At 38.2% G+C, this 19,705-nt stretch overlaps 1 protein-coding gene across 1 annotated transcript in view; it reads right to left on the bottom strand.

The window, feature by feature from the left end:
- Window positions 1-19,705, bottom strand: part of fcho1 (FCH and mu domain containing endocytic adaptor 1) — a 36,082-nt gene that overhangs the window by 14,601 nt on the left and 1,776 nt on the right. Inside the window, exons 2-6 of the mRNA XM_086090247.1 lie at window positions 13,282-13,331; window positions 3,901-3,992; window positions 1,119-1,193; window positions 419-560; window positions 133-285 (exon numbers count right to left, since the gene is read on the bottom strand). Coding sequence (XP_085946373.1) covers window positions 133-285; window positions 419-560; window positions 1,119-1,193; window positions 3,901-3,992; window positions 13,282-13,308 — 489 coding nt within the window. The 5' untranslated portion in view covers window positions 13,309-13,331. The remainder of the gene's footprint in view (window positions 1-132; window positions 286-418; window positions 561-1,118; window positions 1,194-3,900; window positions 3,993-13,281; window positions 13,332-19,705) is intronic.

Here is a 19,705-nt window from a genome sequence, read left to right as displayed (position 1 = left end):
TTAATTTTCTTAATTATTTCAACATTAAAGTTCAATAAAAAAGCATAATTTCATCAATTGCAAAAAAAGAAAAGTTTATTTTCTTTCCATATTGCTTACAAGTGCTTCTAAAAATACTTAGCAGTATCTAACTTTTTCCTGCTCCTTCTGTGGAGCGCTCTCTTTCCTAAGCCGCTCCAGCTCCAAACATTTGACATGGTAACCCTCTTTGGACTTCTGAAGGTGGCCACTCTGAACTTGCAGCGCCTGCACCGCTTCTACAGTCCCCATCATGTCTTCTTTTATCTTAATAACATGCACGCACACACACACACCCAAGGTAGAGAATAGAGATCACTGTTAGTGATGTCGTGAAAGACCGAACTTCTGAATAGTGGGTTCTCTTTACAATAAGACAAAAATGTTCCCAAAAATATACCTTGCGGTGAATTTTGACCTGCTCATCACCATACTTGTTGATTTCCCGAATGAGATCGTTCATCTTTCTCATGAGCTCAAGATGGCAGAGAGACAGTTTGTCAGAAGACACTCTGAACACATCCCACATAGGCGCAAACGTCCTGGGGTAAAACACATACAGTACAAGCCATTTACCGTAAGTAGAAATTACTGTAGGAAATTCCAGTACTTCTAGTGCCCAACTTGACTTTTAACAAGACAGGCTACTCTACTCTAATATTTTTTAGATCACAGGGCCGTTGACTTTTGACCAGCACATTGCATGTAATTAAAACCCATCCCCCTGAGATGATGACAACTAATGAAGTCACAGTGACCCTCACCATCATCATTGAAATACACAATTGAAATATACTGAGAGACTGATCCTTCACTATAAAAGAATGGACAAACATTTTCCTGCATATACAGTGCAGTATATATGACAATATGGTGTGAGAGCCTGGATTATTTAAACAGTGCAGAGAACATAAATTATTAAGTAAAAAAAAGAAAAAAAAAAAAAAAGAAGAACAAGCAGTGAATGTGAACATTTGGTTGCGCAGATGGTACTCATTCATATCTTATACAGAGCCATGTCACTATTTATAATAAAGGATCAACACCCTTCCAACAATACCCAATTTATTGACAATCTTTACTTTCATGTACCCACTCACCCTTGTGGGCTTCCATTGCTGGCCATTTTAGCCAGTTTGCTCATGGATTTGGAGTAGGTTTCCTCGATGGCAGCTCTGGAAAAAAAACACATCAGCAGAATAACACACAGAGGCTTTTAAAGGTAGTCATGGAAACCTGAACATGACAGCACATTTCAGCCCTATCGATAGGAAGATCCTCTGTGACGTCAATTTTGAGGTTTCACACATTGCATCACGGGAGTTGGGTGGCAAGAAAGAAAGTTACGACTGATGCTGACAGGGTTTGTGAGGCTCACTTTATTATTGGTAAGTACTTGTGACAATATACTTGTTATTTGGAGAGGATTACAAAAACAAAAAACAAATCAAGTTTGTGCAGTATAAAATCCGCATAGTCATAATGTTTTCGCGGTCACATTCAGGTGTTCCAAAAAATCGACAGCACCCAGAGGTTGAGAGAAGATTCGCTTCCGTGTTTATATCAAGTTCATATTGTGATTGATTTTGACAAATAAACATGCAATGAATGATGGATCAGCCAAAAAATGACAAAAAGTGGTACGGAAATTACTGCAGCATCATCAAATTGTTCAAGTTGCTCGAGTACGATTGATGAACAAACAGGAGCATGCGTCAAAATGCATGGCTTTCCTTTTTTTAATGCATGGCTTTCCTTATCTGGAAAAAGGGAGAGATCAGTAAGTTTGTGGTTCAGTTTTAAGATAGCATTCAAATGGGCTTTGATTACTTAATTCCATTAGTTTCTTTCTTTTGAGATTCTAAAATGTAAATGCATTTAGGGGCATATTCTCCTGTTTGCGCTTAAGTCAATTTCTTAGGTGCACCGGTGAAAACCACCAAAGAGGTGTGACCGATTGAATTGTGAGGATGCCTGCAAGTCCCGCCGGATTGTGTTGTTTTCCTGAGACATGTGAATTCCATACAGATCCATTTGGAATATATTTCACACTTCAAATGTGAAGTTGGCTGGATCCCTATGATCCGGAAGTCTGATTGTCCCCAGTGACTCATCTAACAGGCTACTTTGAAGGCGCATGTGTTTTTTGCACTCAGTATTAAATAAATATAATAAAAGCAATTTATTCAGAGTGCTGTGCTCATGACTGAATACATATTTGGAGCTGTTCCATGAATGAAAAGCGAGTAAACGCCTGTTGTTTAGGCGTTGCCAAGTAATGGACGCACAAGAGCGGCACTTGTGAAAAAATGTGACAAGTATGTTGATTTCTTGGTAAATGTTGCATTTTCTACATTGAATTTGATTCTGCTTTTACTGTGTTTGTGACATTTTCATTCAACTCAATCTAGTACATTTGTAAACAAAATATATAATTTTTGGTAAATTAACAAACGTGTACCATGCATGATAAGTTTAAATTTTTTGGGCATTGTTCTTCTTTTAATTCTTAGCAAGTCAGTGTCCTATCATTGGTGAGCTATTTTTAAACAGACCGTTTGGCACTTAAAACACATTAAGGCCAATGCGTGTGTGCCGCCACCCCCACCCCCTTCCTCCTGTAGAAAAACAACTTAATTGAATCCAATTAACTTCAACAGGTCGCTCGTTTACGCAATTGCACGAGAAGTGCTCATTAAGGTGACAGACAGTATGAAGAAAAATAAATAAATATATATATATATATATATATATATATATATATATATATAATTTTTTTTTTTTTTTTTTTTTTTTTTTACGGCCTCTACTTTGCGGAATTTCACCACGGGGGAATGTATGAGGAACAATGTTTTCCCAAATTAAAATAAAAACAAAAGGCATGCTCATTATTGTTTACTATCACAGAACAAAGTGGCACAAGATCCATGGACAACACTTCTAACTACCAGCTATTAATTTTTATCATCAGTCGAATTAATGGCTTTCTTATTTGTCAGTTGGATTTACTACAGAGCAGTCCAAAATTCACCATTGTTGACAAATGGCAGCAACAATAACATAAAATTGGTCCCGCAGGTCTTTTCTTAAATATGTTGTTCTCTTATTAGAAAATACTTTCGGGAATGCAGAGGCAGATGAAGATGAATGTACTTTATCAGCAACACAGACTCGCTGATCCTGTGGGATCCCACACTATTGAATGCCTGACAACTGATTTGTTGCCTGCCTCAGCAGATAAGTGAATTTCCCCTTGCAAGGAATGTGTACAGGCCCTCAGAATCAATGTCAGGGTTTTATCACTCGCAGTGAGAATGTCTTCCACTCCTCAGAGGAAACTCATTACTGCTCTCAATTTAATCACAGCAAACTGCTAATTGGAGTACATTATATACAAAAAAACATACACTTCAAGAAGACAATGCATCTCCCCTGATTTAAATGTTAAATTGTGGAATATCTGAGAACAAAGACAATCTGTTCAAGGGTGCTGGTTGACTTCCGATTTGATTGCATTTAGAATTTTTTTCCCCTCATTAAAACACTGGAAATTTAAGTCATCTACGCTAAGGTCAAACTGTCGCCATCATATCACTTTTTTTAAACTGTAAAGCAAAGTGTATAATAGATATCTCCCGTATAATCATGTTGAGGTCTCCTGAGGTCAAGAGTGTGTGTTCGCACCACCATCTTAAAGCAGCTTCACCCCAAAAAAAAAGCATGAAATTAAAGTTTATATATATATATAAGGTTTATATACAGCAGCTGAACATTTCGCATAATGCTGGCATAATCTCATCCACAAGTACACAAGTGTGCAAAGAATCTCATCACTTGCGTCACTTACCTCACAATATTTTCACAAATACGCACAAACCTTACCTCTCACGAACAAACTCAGAGAGTTCCTTGGTTGCCAGCTGGCCGTGCTTCATGTTGTGGTAAAGCACATCAAAGCCGGCATTCTTCTCCCCCTGCCAAGGCACATATAACACAAATAGCCTGTTAAAACACTGCTAGCAATCAACAAATCACAAATCAGTATGACGCTATAAAGAAACCAGGTAGCTCTTATGTGCTGTACATCTGTTTCTGAATTGACTGACGATGGACTAAGATGCAGTTTGTCGAGGCATTTGATCAACGTAACATTGTATTCATTCATTTGCAGAGCAACCGGCAGAGTGCAATTGAGCCACAACTTCATAACATAACAAAATTTAGTAATTTTTGCTTTTTTCGGTAGCTGATCAACCTATCACGAGGTCGCAATCACATCTCGGTCCAAGTTTAACACTCACTGTGACAAGGCAGTAGAATGTATTTGAGAATACATCTGCTGTAAAAAAAAAAAAAGAAGAAGAAAAAAAAAAACTTCTTGGAATAATGATTTCATTGTACAAAAACATTCTTTCTTTAGAATTTTGCCAATACTGAGCTCTCCAAGGGAGAGAAAAAAAAGAAATAAGAAAAAAATTATTTTGCCATTGGGTAATGGCATGCAAGAAAATCCCCACTACAAAAATCAACATTTTAATTAGGAATAGGCTTAAAGAAATTGTTCCAGTGGCCTGTCCCTTTTGTAAAGTCAATATTGGCCAGCTATTTTGCTGCAAATTTGTAGTGTTTCCCTCTGACTTCAAAATTGAAATTAGTACAGCACAGTAGTACAGTCTACTATAGCAAAGATAGGAGCGCAAATATCTTGGTTGTACACATTTTAGAAGTGTCAAGAGCAGTGCAAAAAAAAAAAAAAGGTAAGCATAAATAAAACTATTTAAACACCTCATTTAATTTACTTGCACAACTGAGTGACATTTTCAAAAAGCTGTGCTCTGTGCACATCTCAAGTCCTAAAATACTCTGTCGGAGAAGAACAGACCAATTCCCAGGTAACAGGGGAATTCCAGGAATGGCAAGGAAGGTTTGACCACATACACACAGACTGGAGAACTTGGCAAAACAAACATTTGAGCACTTTGAGAAGGTCTGTGTGGAAGCCAGTAGCAGGTTTGTCACTTTGACTTGTCAGCTCATGCATGAAAGAACAGATACAGAGCAACTTCTGAGCTTATTCATTATCAATGTAAACACCTCCTTACCAAAGCAAACTACTTTACAAACACTAAAAAGAGTCATTATAACCATCAATTATGCATGCAACGCTATCAATTAAAAAGATCACATGGCATTTAAGCTATGCATACGATTAGTGTTTTATTTGTTGCATGTACATTTTTATCTGTTATTTAAATAACCCACTTATTATTATTATTATTATTTTAACCTACTCATAATCATTCAAAATATCAAAATTTCCCTCCAAAAACACGCATCATTTGAGTATGTTGTTGATTACAATGATGGTAATAGAAAACAACATGCTAGAATTGTTATACAGTACATGTATTTTAACATTGATAAAAAAAATAAAAACAACAACCTGTCATTATGTTGAAATTGTAAACACACAGTGGACCAGGCTGCACTTTTATTAATAAACAGGGAATACAAGATTTAGCATACAGTATTTTATTTTTTATGTTTTTGGTACTTTGCATTTAAGACTGACAGAATTGCAAGTGAAAGAATGCAGATAAATTACATATGTTGAAACTAAGAGTGTGCTTTTTATAGTTTAATCTATTCAAAACAGCGTTCCTGACTTCCTGTAGGGACAGTACTGGTTGTCAAATAAAGGCGTAATCTTTGTGCTAACCTGATCTACCAAAAATACAGACTGATGACGTAGGGGATCCATTGTCAAACGCAGAAACAATTACCCATACTATAAGGCAGTGTTGCCTCATATATTACGCCGAGTCTCAGTTGTTGTTTTTTTTTGTCTTTTGCTTCTTTTTTTTATGGGGGGATAATAGCTAAGAACTATTTTTTTTAAAGTACAATGGAGTTGTATGCATGAAATAGGGGAAATGCTGGTGAACTGTTAAGAATGTGTCCTGTTCATACAGTTGGCAGGCTTCTGCTATTGCAACCTGACCCTCACAACAGATAGGTGAGCTGCCACTCAAACCCAACAGCACAGTCACTCCACAAGCACCTGCTCACTGCTGCTCAGACCCTCGTGCCTGTCAGCTGAACATTCCGAATTAATTATCTTTAACATCATTAACAGTAAAATAATATATATTTTTAAAGAAATATGAGCACTTACGCTTTGAGCAACGCAGCACAACATTTGAAAAGGCAAATGTATTCAAATATTAACTCAAGGCGTTGTTGCTTTACTATTAATGACGACAGCCTGTTAACAGTTTGTGGTTCATATGATCAGTCCTTACTAGTAATGCAATGATTTTGTGAGAAAACTGCTTAAAAGGAAGGTTTTTTTTCCCATGTTACTTGGGGTAAAACTCCTTTTATACTTTGTAAGTAGGCAACTTCAAATTTGACGCTTTGATTTCACTTTCAAATAACTTGGAGGCAGGTTAAAGGGGAAGGAGAAGTCAAGTCAAAACATTTCTTTACATAATATGTTCTATGCGCCCCCACTCGTCTTAACATAGCATCCTGATTGATATTGCGATTGTAGAAATATGAATTGGGCAGAAAATCACACTAAGCCAACCTTCTTTAAGTGCCGCAATGCAATACTTGATTCTAATGACAATTCTTCCAATGTGAACCCCCTCTTTGTATGCCTGTTGTCAATCTCTTGTTCATCAATTAAGTTGACCATTTTGGTTATGCACAAGGGAGCTAACTCATTACCATCACAATGAAGAGACTGATGGGAGAGAAGAAAGTATAGGAGGGGGTGTATGTGAATGTGTAACATCTCTACAAAGCAACTATCTCATGAAGACTTCCCGTGACTGAGGAATTGCTGAGTGGTCAAGTGAGATAGTATGTAGCGCTGAAAAGTAAATTAACTCTTTGACTGCCAAGCATTTTCAGAAAAGAGGATGTGTGGGTGCCAGCTGATTTAAGCATTTTGACTGATCTTTCAAGGTCCACAGAAAATTTTGTGTTTGGACTATGGAAACACAGATACTACCAAATGAAAGATTGAACTCTCATCTTTCATCAGAAAAAAAAGTTTGTTTCTACCTTATTCCGTTCTTCAGTAATCAACAATAGAAAAGTTAGTTTCACACAAATGCTCTGTTTTAGACCAAAATACGGAGAAATCAAGCTTTTTGTGAAACGATATTATTTCATGCACTCTAGTGAATTTGACACCTTTTTTTTCCATGAATGATGCCACAAACATCTAAACAGTGCTTTACTTCTGTAAAACACTACCACCAACAATGAAAAAGTGTTTTTTGTTAGCAAAATACGTTTATTTACATTCAACATTGTAACAATTTGACAAAACAATTTGGCAAACTATTTACAAATGTGTGCAACTGTGGTAATATTTCCAATTATGTGGATGTTTCAACTACACAGTTTTTCTTTTTGTGAGGTATATTGTGTAAAACTCCCCTGCGTGCAAGGGGACGCAGCAGGATTTGCACCACAGATTAGTTTCACTGTGATAGCCCCTTCGCGTGCACTTTCTTGCCGGCCTTTTTTTCCGGGGAGTAGCAGGTATATACTGCAGTGTGTGTTTGGCCATGTTGTCATCAAGTCTACTCTCAGGATCATGATACGGTGACGTTACGGTGGTGTTACGTCTGGCTTCCTCATGTCCTTCAGTTTCTATACCGGGTGGTAAGAGATGTTCTGATCCATCTTATCCACTCCATTCATGGTGGCATCGTAGTCCAGAACCAGTGTCTTCTCCGTGATCAGACTGTACCCACTCCTCCGATGAATATGCATTGGACTCGGGGTACTCTTCATCGTCCGATTGAACGTCCGCCTGTGCAGAAGTGCTCGTTTTCCGGCGTTAGCATCGCTAGCCGGTGAGGCTTTACGACGCGATCGAAGCCGCCGCGTCAACGCTTCCAACTTCGGCGTCAACCTCGGAGTCACCATCATCATCATCAATGTGCTCTTTAGCATTGGTCGATGCTTTTCGTCTTTGAAAAAAATGCTCAAGCGTGAGCTACTTGCAACCGGTCGCCATTTTCGCTTCCTCAGCCATTCTCCCCTCAACACTCTAGCTCCGCCTCACGTCTTCTACTGACGCCTACCCAATCTTGTCCAAAGAGAGTCATTGCTGCCATCTAGTGCCCAAAAATAGTCATTATACTAACTCGACCTGCTTGATACTTTCAGCACAGCTTGCCAAGGCTTTCCTCCACCCGTTTTCCAAAAAAAAACAAAAAAACATAGTGAACGTCTTTTAACGTCTTTGGCGGCACTCATTTGGATTTTACTAAACGTTATTAAACATTTTTGGCGGTCAAAGAGTTAAAGACACTATTGAAGGCTGGGAGACTAAACCACACCAGCGAGCGACTAGTCACGACTACGTCAACAATCAAAATCATCTACAATTAATTTAATGGTCGACTACTCGTTCATTTATGTATTTATTGATTTGGCGCTTGGCTTGTCTCTAAAATAGCTAGCTAGGTAGCGTTTATTGTTATTATAAAAACAGATGTACAATAAAATTTAAGTGTCTCCTTTTAGTGCAGCCTATATGCAATGCAGTGTCATGGCTAACTGGTGTTAGCAACAGAGTCTGAAAGTTACGGCGCATTCCACCGAAAATACTTAATACTATACAAATCTGGCTTTCATAGCAGCATGACGGGGATGCTCAGTAATCTAAAAAAGAAGCACGTTTTATTTTATTGAAATAAATAATTTTCCTATGGTAATAAATAAATAAAATTCCTGTGGTAATTAATCAGTATCCATAGTGCAAACTTGCATACACATTGACAACTGTTAAGCAAAAAATGTCAATTCTCCAATGTGTGAAACATACAGAGGATTGAAACAAAAAAAAAAAACTATACTGTATGAACTGTAAATTTTTTAGGATTGACAATGACAACATTAGTGTTTTGTTTATACAAAAATTATAGATTACTTCCCATTTTACTTTCATTTTCACTCAATTTGGTGTAACAAAAAAGTTAAATGACACTTAATGAAGTATATACACAATTAGGGATGACTTGATCCGAGTCCGATCCAGGCTAAAATAGCTGAATCCCGACTGAATAGTTTTTCATTATAACCAAGCCGGTCCATTCCACAATCCATGTCACTTTGCGCATCATGCCGTAAACACGGACCATCGCCACGGTTGCAACGTGCCTGTGTTTTCGTCACATGAGCAGAAGCCTACAGTAGTTATGGCTGTTGTGTGGAGTTACTTTGTGTTAAAGGATGAGAAAAGCTAAACAGCTGAGTGCAATGCTTGTAAAATGAGTGTGTTGAGGGGCGGTAGCAAAATTTAACATTTTAACACAACAAACTTGATAAAGCATCTGAAGAAGCATCATGCAAAGGAGTATGGAGAATTTTTACAGGAGAGTGCAAACAAAATGTCTATACACAATCTTCTTAATCATGTGTGAGCGCTCCTGTGTGTGTGTGCATGTATTGAATTAGTCCCTGAGGATCAAACTAACAGTTAGCGTTAGTTAGAGCCTAACTGCTCTCAGTGGTATTTAATTAGAACATGAAACCTGAGGAAAACTCTTTGCCATAGCGCACATTCCCACGTCTATAACTGGAATCCTTACAGTCACTGTGGTTTACTGTATTCAATATTTAAAATGACAAAAAAACTTAAGCCCCTATCCCACTGAACTGCGAACACTGCAGAACGCTGCTAATGTTGAATTTGCAAAATATGAGGTTGGCGTTTCTGTCATTTTGCGACATATCTGCAATGTGTTTGCGATGTAAAAGCAACATTTTAGACATGTGAATTAACCTAAAACTTGAGTCAAATTGACCCACAAAACAGATTAAAATGATAATTTTTCGTTTCCTTTTTATTAGAGGATGTAATTGGACATTTATGTCTAGTCAGTAATCGCCGTGACGCGTTTGCGTGCAAGCAACAACTGTTTATTTAAGACTTATTGTGCTATAAAAATGAGTCATGGTGTCGTCAAGTATAATGCCATAATTTAGTTATCACTCTGTCAGGTTGTTCATATTCTTCATTGGAGAAAGAAAGGGGGAAAAGAGATTTGTAGACGTGACTGCAGCGGGATTACGACACAGCCAATTATGCGCAACCAGCATTTAAGGTGGCATTGTGAATGAAAACCATGACTGATTGTCCCCCAAATTTATGAGTACATGTGCAGACATGTGTTAATAATAATAATAATAATAATAAGCTTTCGAATATTATCAAAAATGTTGCAAGTTCCGTCCTAATATTTCCAGACTATGATTAGCACATGTCTGCACTTGTAGGCCTACTCATAAATTTTGGTGACAATCAGTCAAGTTTTTTTTTTTTTTTGACGTAATGTTTTCATTCATAATGCCACCAAAACGGATTGGTTGCTGCGTGTCACCTGTGACTATATGAATATATGAAACCTGAGTGGGTATGAGTGCTATCTAAATGATGCCAATACTTGATGACGCCATTGGCATTTTTATAGCACAATACACTCCAGGAAATAAATCCAAAACGAACAGGGCCGTTTGTCCCCCTGCCGCGCACCACTTATAGAGATGACTCGCTGCACAAAAAATGTCCAATATGACAGTGTACATGGTATGTCATAATTTTGACACTTAATCGGCTTAAACCTTTTCTTTTTTTTTCAGGGAGTCAGATGCCATTGATAGAGCCTATATAAACCCGCGGGGCAACATCTGCATGCGTTTTGGAGGAATATCACCCTGCTTGACTGTCAGCGCTGCCCGTGGTGGGCGGGGGCACATTGAGCAATTGGAACACATGAAATACAAACTAGCCTTTTGTTTTTCGTTTTTGAAATATGATTTCAACAGGCACAGCCGCACATCTCCAAACAGAGCGCGCTCAGCCTGAAAATAAACGCTCTCTCTTCATAGTATATGGGCATCAGAGTGAATTTATGAATGGGACCTCGGAAAGAGCTTTGCCGACACATTTATGACAAATTGACGGGATTAGGAGTAAATGTGCATGTTGGTGAAAAAAATTGATTCGCGAGGTAATTGTGAACATGTTCAAAATTTCTTTGTGATAATGGCGACAACTACGAATAACTCCGAACACAAATGCAACATATTCAGGCCAATTCCGAATCCTGTCGAACTCTGGCGAAACAATTTTCGCAATGTTTGGCAACGCTCGCAACTCAGTGGGATAAGGGCTTAAAGGTGGCTAAGCATAGAGTCCCTGACACATCTGCTTGCTCTCCAATAAATCAAACTCCCAAGACATGATCTATAGACCTATGATTTACTTTTTGGTTGCATATTAATGCAAAGGTTGGCCAGTTCTACTTCTGAAATAACCTCTTCTTTTTTTTTGGTGTTATCAGATCACCAAATGATGAGGGGTAACGCCCAATTCACACTGATTGCGGAGCGGACGCGGACTGGTTTCAGTAAGGCAGTCGCACAGAATGCAATGTGCGTGAGCTGTACGTGTCCGGAAATCTACACCCGCCAGACCATAAGATCACAGGGGTTCACGCTGAAGAGTTGAGTTGCGATAACAACCATGTATTAAGAGCGCTACTGTTAAACAATAGCCACGCTTGTCTGTCGTCACACCGATATGCTTTTTGGACATTATTTCTGGGACTTCTACCATGGCTCTTCTACCATGGATAAGTAAATTTTTTGTTTAAATAGTGTTATTTTGTCATGTTTAATTTATTCTGAGCTAATTTTTTCGTCTTTTAATTGTCCGACTCATGTCATGTTATATAGTTAGCTACCTTCCCTCCCCACAAAAAAAGAGTTCGTAAACAGTTTTATTTTGAAATATACCAGATCTATCTTGATGCCGATGCCTGATCCTGTCTGGCTCGTGTAATTTCTTCAGCTTCTTGAAAATCCGCATGCGGAATCCAGAAAAAATAGAAAGCTTGCGGAAACCTTTCGTAGCTCAGCAGCCGATCCGCACCGTAATGCAGCTGGTGTGAATTGACACACAGACTCAAATGCTTTCTATTCCTTGCGGCGTCCGTAAGTATGTCGCTCCGCGTCCGTTCCGCAGTCAGTGTGAATTGGCCGATAAGAGATCCTCATTTGAAACTTCCAGGTACACTTGCAAACATTAATATAGCCACAGTCCTCCTGAAATAGTAGGGCGGGCAATGTGGGGCGCCTGTGACCCGAGGGAATTTTTTTCAATATATTTTTTTATGTCTCAGTAGAATAAAGTGTAATTGCACATCAACTACAGTAGTGGGTTAGATTAGTAGGTTATTATTACTTACTTATGATAGTGATTCATTTATTTTTTATTTTGTTTAACCTGTCTTTATTGCATGACTGATTTGTACTCAATTTACAACACTTTGTATACAGCAATAGTTGTTTTAAAATGCTTCATAAATAAAATAGGAAAGAGCTAAATTGAGTGGGGAGTATTAGCTCCTCTGCATTAGAGACAATTATAGTTGCGGCGGAGTGTTGGGGGTCGCGAAAAAAATAATAATATTTTTGTGGTGGGGGGGGGGGGTTAAAAATTCTTGAGAAGAACTGAACAACATGATAATGGCATGTAAAGCAATTAAAATAATCTCATAAGAAAAATGCAATATTTATGTACATTAAAGTCAGATTGAGAATTATTTTATGAGCAAAATCTACTAAACATCAGGCTAGGGTTTATAATGATTACAAAGAAACAGATATCATAGCACACAGCACACAAATCTTTGATCTTGAAGTTATAGTAAAATGTAGGTCTGCACTCGCTAGAACAGTGAGGAGCAAACTCGGTCCTTGAGGGTCGAAGTCCTGCAGGTTCTGGACGTTTCCCTTCTCCAATACTGCTGGTATATGATCAGCTCATCAGCAAGCTTTGCATAAGCCTGATAACGATCCTGTTGATTAGAATCAGCCAGTGTTGGAAGAGGGCACGCTCCAAAACCTGCAGGACTCCGGCCCTTGAGGACCAAGTTTGCCCACCCCGGCGCTAAAACCTCGTTTTACATATTTCATTACTATGACATGTTGGGTTCATAGGGTAAACCCTTTATACAATAAGTTTGTTTGGGAAAATAAACCAAATCACAATTTCTTGCTCAATAACAGGGCAGAAATTAAAATTATGAAGCACTAAACAGAAAACCACACTAAAGAAGCCAAATACAATAAAACTGCAAAAAAATATACAATGAATTGAGTAGCTCTATTGCCTTAAAAATTCAATTGTGTGTATTTGGATCATTGTAGCCTAATTATTGAGACACTTACCCAGAAGTTGTTCTGAAAGGAAGCCATTGTCACTCAACAGTCACCATGCTCTGTAATGGAAGCGTAAATGATGTATATTTGTTAGGACTTTAGTCCATGTTTTCACAGTTCTTTAATTCCTTCATGTTAGACATCTAACAATCAAGTGCAATACAGTGAACCCCCCACCTAGTCAACGATCATTATTCACCGTTTGTTTTTTTTTCCTGGGGAACTTACCTCATTTTAGTATTTACTGAAAAAGTCATCTATTTATGTGCTTTGTTCACTTTCTTTAACACTAAAATGCTACAAGGTGGCACCATAGCCCTGGCTCATAAAGAAGTAGCAACTCACATGAAGGAACTACGTTCAAGTGATACAGCTTGCCTTAACATCTTTGTATATTGGGGAGAAGCTAAGTTTAGCCCAAGTTCTTATGAAAGTTGCAGGAGCGTCTCCTCCACATATGGATGTACACACATAGTTGTAAGATGAGTTTCAAAATTAGACTGTTCTGGAATCATAGTTTGTGGTAAGAGATATCAATTACTCTTGATTTTTCGCCATTTGCAGCACTGTGAACAGCAGTGCTTTCCTGTGTCATAAAAGCTGCGATCTGACCAAGAAAAAAAACAAGGCTTAGGATAGCAATATCTTCTTGAAAACACACGAGAGAGACCTGTTTAGTGTAGGAAGGAGGCTCCTGGGGAGTGGGGAATAACAGATTTATAAAAGGCTTCAGAAGAAAATCTCAAAGGATGACTGGGAGTGAAGGAAAAAGTCTGAGAGCAGTAATTGGAGGCATGGTGGAAGAGAAAGACCCACCAAGGAGGTGACTGATGAGTGGGTAGTTACTATACTTGTGTGGTTCAAACTTTTGTCATCTACCTGATTGAATTGGAACAAAAAATAGAATTCTTCCACCTGCGCAAAGCACAGTATAACTGTGTGCCTGGGTGGAGTTGCACCCTAATCATGCGTCCTTTTTTACACCGAGCGCAATTCACTTTCATTAACCAAATTCTCAGATTCGCACACCAGCTTCATCCAACGGAATGCCCAGCGACAGGCAACGCTGTCCCAAACACTGTAAATTTACTAAATTAGACTTGTTCTGGCACGAAAATTAAGATGCACCCGTTTTTACAGCCAGTTTTAAGACAAACCTACAAATAATGACACTGTGTACAGTGAATTTATACACGAGAACAGCACAGCCACTTACCTGCTGTATTCAACATGCGCTTTGTACTAGTCTGTGTATTCAGTGACACAGTAAACAAACGGAATCATCACAAATAAGTTTAATGTTTGAATATTACAAGTTCTGTGCGCTCAAATAGTTATATTGTGTTGCTACCGTATTCAACAGGGTTCCTTTGATTAACTTTTGTCATCTACCTGATTGAATTGGAACAAAAAATAAAATTCTTCCACCTGCGCAAAGCACAGTATAACTGTGTGCCTGGGTGGAGTTGCACCCTAATCATGCGTCCTTTTTTACACCGAGCGCAATTCACTTTCATTAACCAAATTGTCAGATTCGCACACCAGCTTCATCCAACGGAATGCCCAGCGACAGGCAACGCTGTCCCAAACACTGTAAATTTACTAAATTAGACTTGTTCTGGCACGAAAATTAAGATGCACCCGTTTTTACAGCCAGTTTTAAGACAAACCTACAAATAATGACACTGTGTACAGTGAATTTATACACGAGAACAGCACAGCCACTTACCTGCTGTATTCAACATGCGCTTTGTACTAGTCTGTGTATTCAGTGACACAGTAAACAAACGGAATCATCACAAATAAGTTTAATGTTTGAATATTACAAGTTCTGTGCGCTCAAATAGTTATATTGTGTTGCTACCGTATTCAACAGGGTTCCTTTGATTATTTTTTGCTTAGTAATAAAGTTGTTCTTCAGAAATTGACTTAGCATGTTGTGTTGTTATTCCTCTGACATTATAGCAATATACTGTATTATCTTCTTCTTCTTTTTTATGGAAATAGTTGAACACAATACTAATGCTTCGTAGTACTACTCTGCCAACAGGTGCTCCAAATTCAGTCACCGGACGATTGAAACGAGTAGCTGCTGGAGTAAACTCCAAAACTATTAATTGTGAGAGACATTTCTGGATCAAAATCTCAAAGACAGTATTTTGTATGATCCTGCTGATGATGAAACAGCCGAAAATTAGGTGAAAAATGCTGGAGCATATGCATAGCTACTACAATTTTTGGATGACAAGTTTGTCCCTGGTGATGCAAGAGGTAGCAGATGATGTCCAAAAGGCACTGCAATTATTGAGAAACTATATTGCATAATGCCCCTCATAACTAGGTCCTAGAATCACAGGGTCACACAAACCCCTTCAGATGGAGGCATTCCAAACTATTTTTTGTTGACAGAGCATAGGCAAACTTGGACTGTCTACCACCACACAGATTGCCACCATGAAAAAAATCAAGTCTCGGACAGATGGTAGAATGAATAAAATCCTCACACCCTGGAAAACACAAGCAGCCAACCGAATTACAACACAAAACACACGGGGCATCTTTTCATCTCAATGTGAACATGTTTTATTTCACCCTCTCTCAGAACCCCGGTTACTCGCAGATGTCTCAAACAAAGAGATGGCTAAAACAAATAGTCCTGTTTCTACGTCTCCTACGTCTCCTCTAGCCTCATGATCCCCAAGTAAGTGACGGCGCACTAACGGTACATGCGGTATATTTTTTTTTTTTTTCTGAAGTCTTGACAGTCACATTGGTTCAGTGACTTTGTTTTCATTGATAAGCCCGGAGCTTCTAACCTGACAGTATGCTGTCTCCTTTCGTTGAGGAGTTTGCATTCTCCCTTGCTGCCCAAGATAATTAAACACTACTAATTACAGTTAAGTGGAAACCTTCATCAAGCATTGACTCATCTGTCATTCAGGTTGGTAAAGCATGGAGAGGAGACCGTATCGTGTCAGGCCTTATTTCTCAGTGAGCTACAATTTTCTAACATGCATACAAGTGGAACAGATGCCATTTTAGTACAATCTCACACCTATGAACCTTCAAAGAGGGTAAAGACTTTTGCTGGCCGCTGAGTTGGCAGTCTGGGCTTTTAGTTCAGCAGTCAGCGCGCTACTCTTCCAGGCCAGTGACCTGGTGACACTGAGTTCGAACCCTGAGTGAGTGTGTGATGGACTGCACAGGGAGGCTACCGTTCCACAAGAATGGAATAGCTGTGGCAGCTGTACTCCATCCATATGGCACACAGAGGTATGAACAGTTGTTGGGGAATTGCAGTTCATTGAGTGTGTCGCCTTGAAACATAGCCATGAGGAAGTACGAGACAACTGACGTCTGGTTTGTTTGATAATGCTCCCATTTGTTACTCAATTTAGCCCCTGACGCTATGTTAGGTAGCATGACGTGTACTGTCCTTTTTTGGTTCACTTACGAACAAATCAGTGTTGTAAGTTGCAGCGAAAGAAATTATTAAATTAATTAATCAATCAAATGATCATGGATGTACAAAAAAACTATTTGAATTGGAAAATTGGTTTTAAGTCAACTGAACTAAATCGTTACATTTTAAAATGTACTATCCTTGTATCAATATATTTTTTATTGGAGAGATGCACACCCCTTCTGTCTATCTTTTTGAGTGGTGTGTTATTAATAAGGTCCAATAATTTGTGTTTCTACTCCCCCTGCATTCACAAACAGCCTATCTATCTATCTATCCATATCCTTGCATCCATCTATCCTCCCCACCCACGGTCCTACATTAAGGCTATTGGTGGCCCTGCCAGAACCGGTAGTGGCCCTGTATAGTCATAATATAATACAATAATTTTCAATGATTGTTTCATATTTACTGTTTTTATACTGTGGGGGGGGGGGGGGGGGGCACCGGGGAGAAATGAGCACCAAACAACAACCTCTGGTAATCATTTGAGAACCATGCCAAAATATTTATATGCACCCCTGCCTATGTTTATTTGCTAATTCAATTTCAGCATGGCTGATAGTGTTTTCTCTTTTGAATTCCATCCATGTCCATCCTCTCTAATGCTTTTTGAGATGTAATTTCTATCGGTATATGTACATTTATAGGGTTTATATTCATGCTTAGAATGCCTAATTAATGTGCTGCTACCAACATTATACATTTATTTGCTAACCGAATTTGGATGGTATGAAAATGTTCTCCATTACAGTATTTCATGCATATACCGGTATTTATTTTACAGATTAACCTGCTTTCATCGACTGAGAAAAAGAGAATGTTGTTATTATTAAGTGCATTAATGAGGTTTATTTTTTCCTGGTGAACGCAGTACTGGCAACACAGCAATGCTTTGCACATAAAGGCAAATCAAACATTATTACCTGTATTTAATGACAAGGCAAAATTCAGCACAGTAAAGAAAAGTAATTAAACTGGTATAAAAAAAAAAGGGGGGGGGGGCTTTTACTAAGAGAGGACCTATGGGGAAAATCAACGTGATCAACATAGGCCAGGCAGACTGGCCATTGTCCTAGCCTGGCCCTGAATGTAGTTTTGTCAATGCAGCACTACTGCAGTCTGTGACCATGTGCCAGGCAGGCATTGCTTGCATGAGCAGCTGCATGAGAATACATTAGTGTGCCACAGAAAATACTCTTCACAATCTAACAAGGAGGTCCACACAACCTTTCAGTAAATTAATACCATGTTTATACTAGACATTCATTTAATGACTCACATTTTTTTTGGTGTCTTTTGCCTGAAATATCTGTGATACTGAATGAGAAATAAGCGATTCGGAAAATGTCTGGATGGATGATTACAGTTGACACCCGGAGATGACAGGAAATCAAAGGAGAGCGATTCAAGAAGTAGAAGACACTCATTGAACGGAAGTTAATCAATGCATAGACAAAGTACTCTGAATGAATTATAGAAAAGTACAATGAAAGCCAGCTATACACTGTTTTCATTTAAAATATTGGCTGTATTTTTTGTTTGCATTATTTTGCACAAGAGAGTGCACTGCAAACATTTAATTCTGATTTGAGATTAGCACAGTAATGTTAATCTAATTAATGTGCCATTTGCTATTTATTTGATCAATTTAGTTGCTCTCGTCTAATGGAGTATTTTATTAACCTATTAAAAAATTATTAATTTCACTTATGAAATTATTATTAATTAAAAGTATGTTACCCTTAATTTGATATCATGATACTTGCTGTGAATGGATACAATTGATACCGTGATATGAATTTTGGGCCACATCACCCAGCAAGTGTTTAGTAAGGCAGCCAACTAGATGGGCCTGAATTAGTTGCACTCTGTGGTTGTTGTCAAGCATTAAAATCATTATGATTTCAGTGCACCAAGACATTGCAACTACAAAATTGATCCAATGCTTTGTTTATGATCATTAAGGAATGTCAATTCTGAATGATTAAAAATCAACACACAAATAACAAATCTATCCCTTGCCAAAATACACAATAAATATTTACAAAAAAGAATGCCCTTAAGACAATTACTACTTAACTCGAGATCCATATTGCTGCCTTTTACTTATTTATTTTTTTATTTGAGTTGATCACTGGACTCAATGAGGCAGCAAATGAACTACTAACCCAGAAACAAGAGCCAGAACCAGACTGCCCGAGGACCCTTCCATCTGTGGAGGAGAGGCACCTTGGCTGGACACAGACACAGCCTCAAGCACAGCTCATAGTCATTTTTCATGAAGAAACAGTATTTCTTAACATGACTGTGTACACCAACCTGCATGACTACACATTTGAGGGATGCCACACGACGACAATTGGAAATATACTAGATTAAAGTAGGGCTGGGCAATAAATAGAATTAATTCGATACATCTTCATTTTAAAAATCGAATCATTGAAAATTTGCTAAATCGTGAAATCAAATTTTGTCTTCTGGATTATTAAAAGCTGCTGTTCTTATGTTGTGTTGCATCCAAATGTTTTCGTGAGTTGTAATTTTGCCCAATGCTGGATGGGTGGTTTACAAGACATGTTTACAGTAGCTACCAACACTTAATTGTGGCATTGAAGTACAAACTATGTAGGTTAAGTTTATGTTAAAACTCATTTAGAATCCGTGTACATTATTGTTGTCTGAAATGTTTGCACAGGAACCATTTTTTAATACATGAAACCTTTAAATAAATGTTTCTTGGGTTTATTCGATTAAAATCACAATCGTCCTGAATGACTGCAAAAAAAATCGAGATTTTATTTTTTGCCCATATCGCCCAGCCCTAGATTAAAGAAAACAGTCCTAAATTAATCGAGTAAGGTCAATCTACTATGCATAGCTCTTACACTAACCATGTGCACAGTTAGAACAATTCAGCAGGTGTCAAATGTCAATAGGCTAGTCCATTCAAATCTAAACCTAAAAGAG

This window comes from Leptonotus elevatus, chromosome 11 (assembly GCF_054856555.1).
Source record: "Leptonotus elevatus isolate MCC_2025b chromosome 11, RoL_Lele_1.0, whole genome shotgun sequence".
Lineage (NCBI taxonomy): Eukaryota > Metazoa > Chordata > Actinopteri > Syngnathiformes > Syngnathidae > Leptonotus > Leptonotus elevatus.
This window is presented reverse-complemented; position numbering and strand designations above follow the sequence as displayed.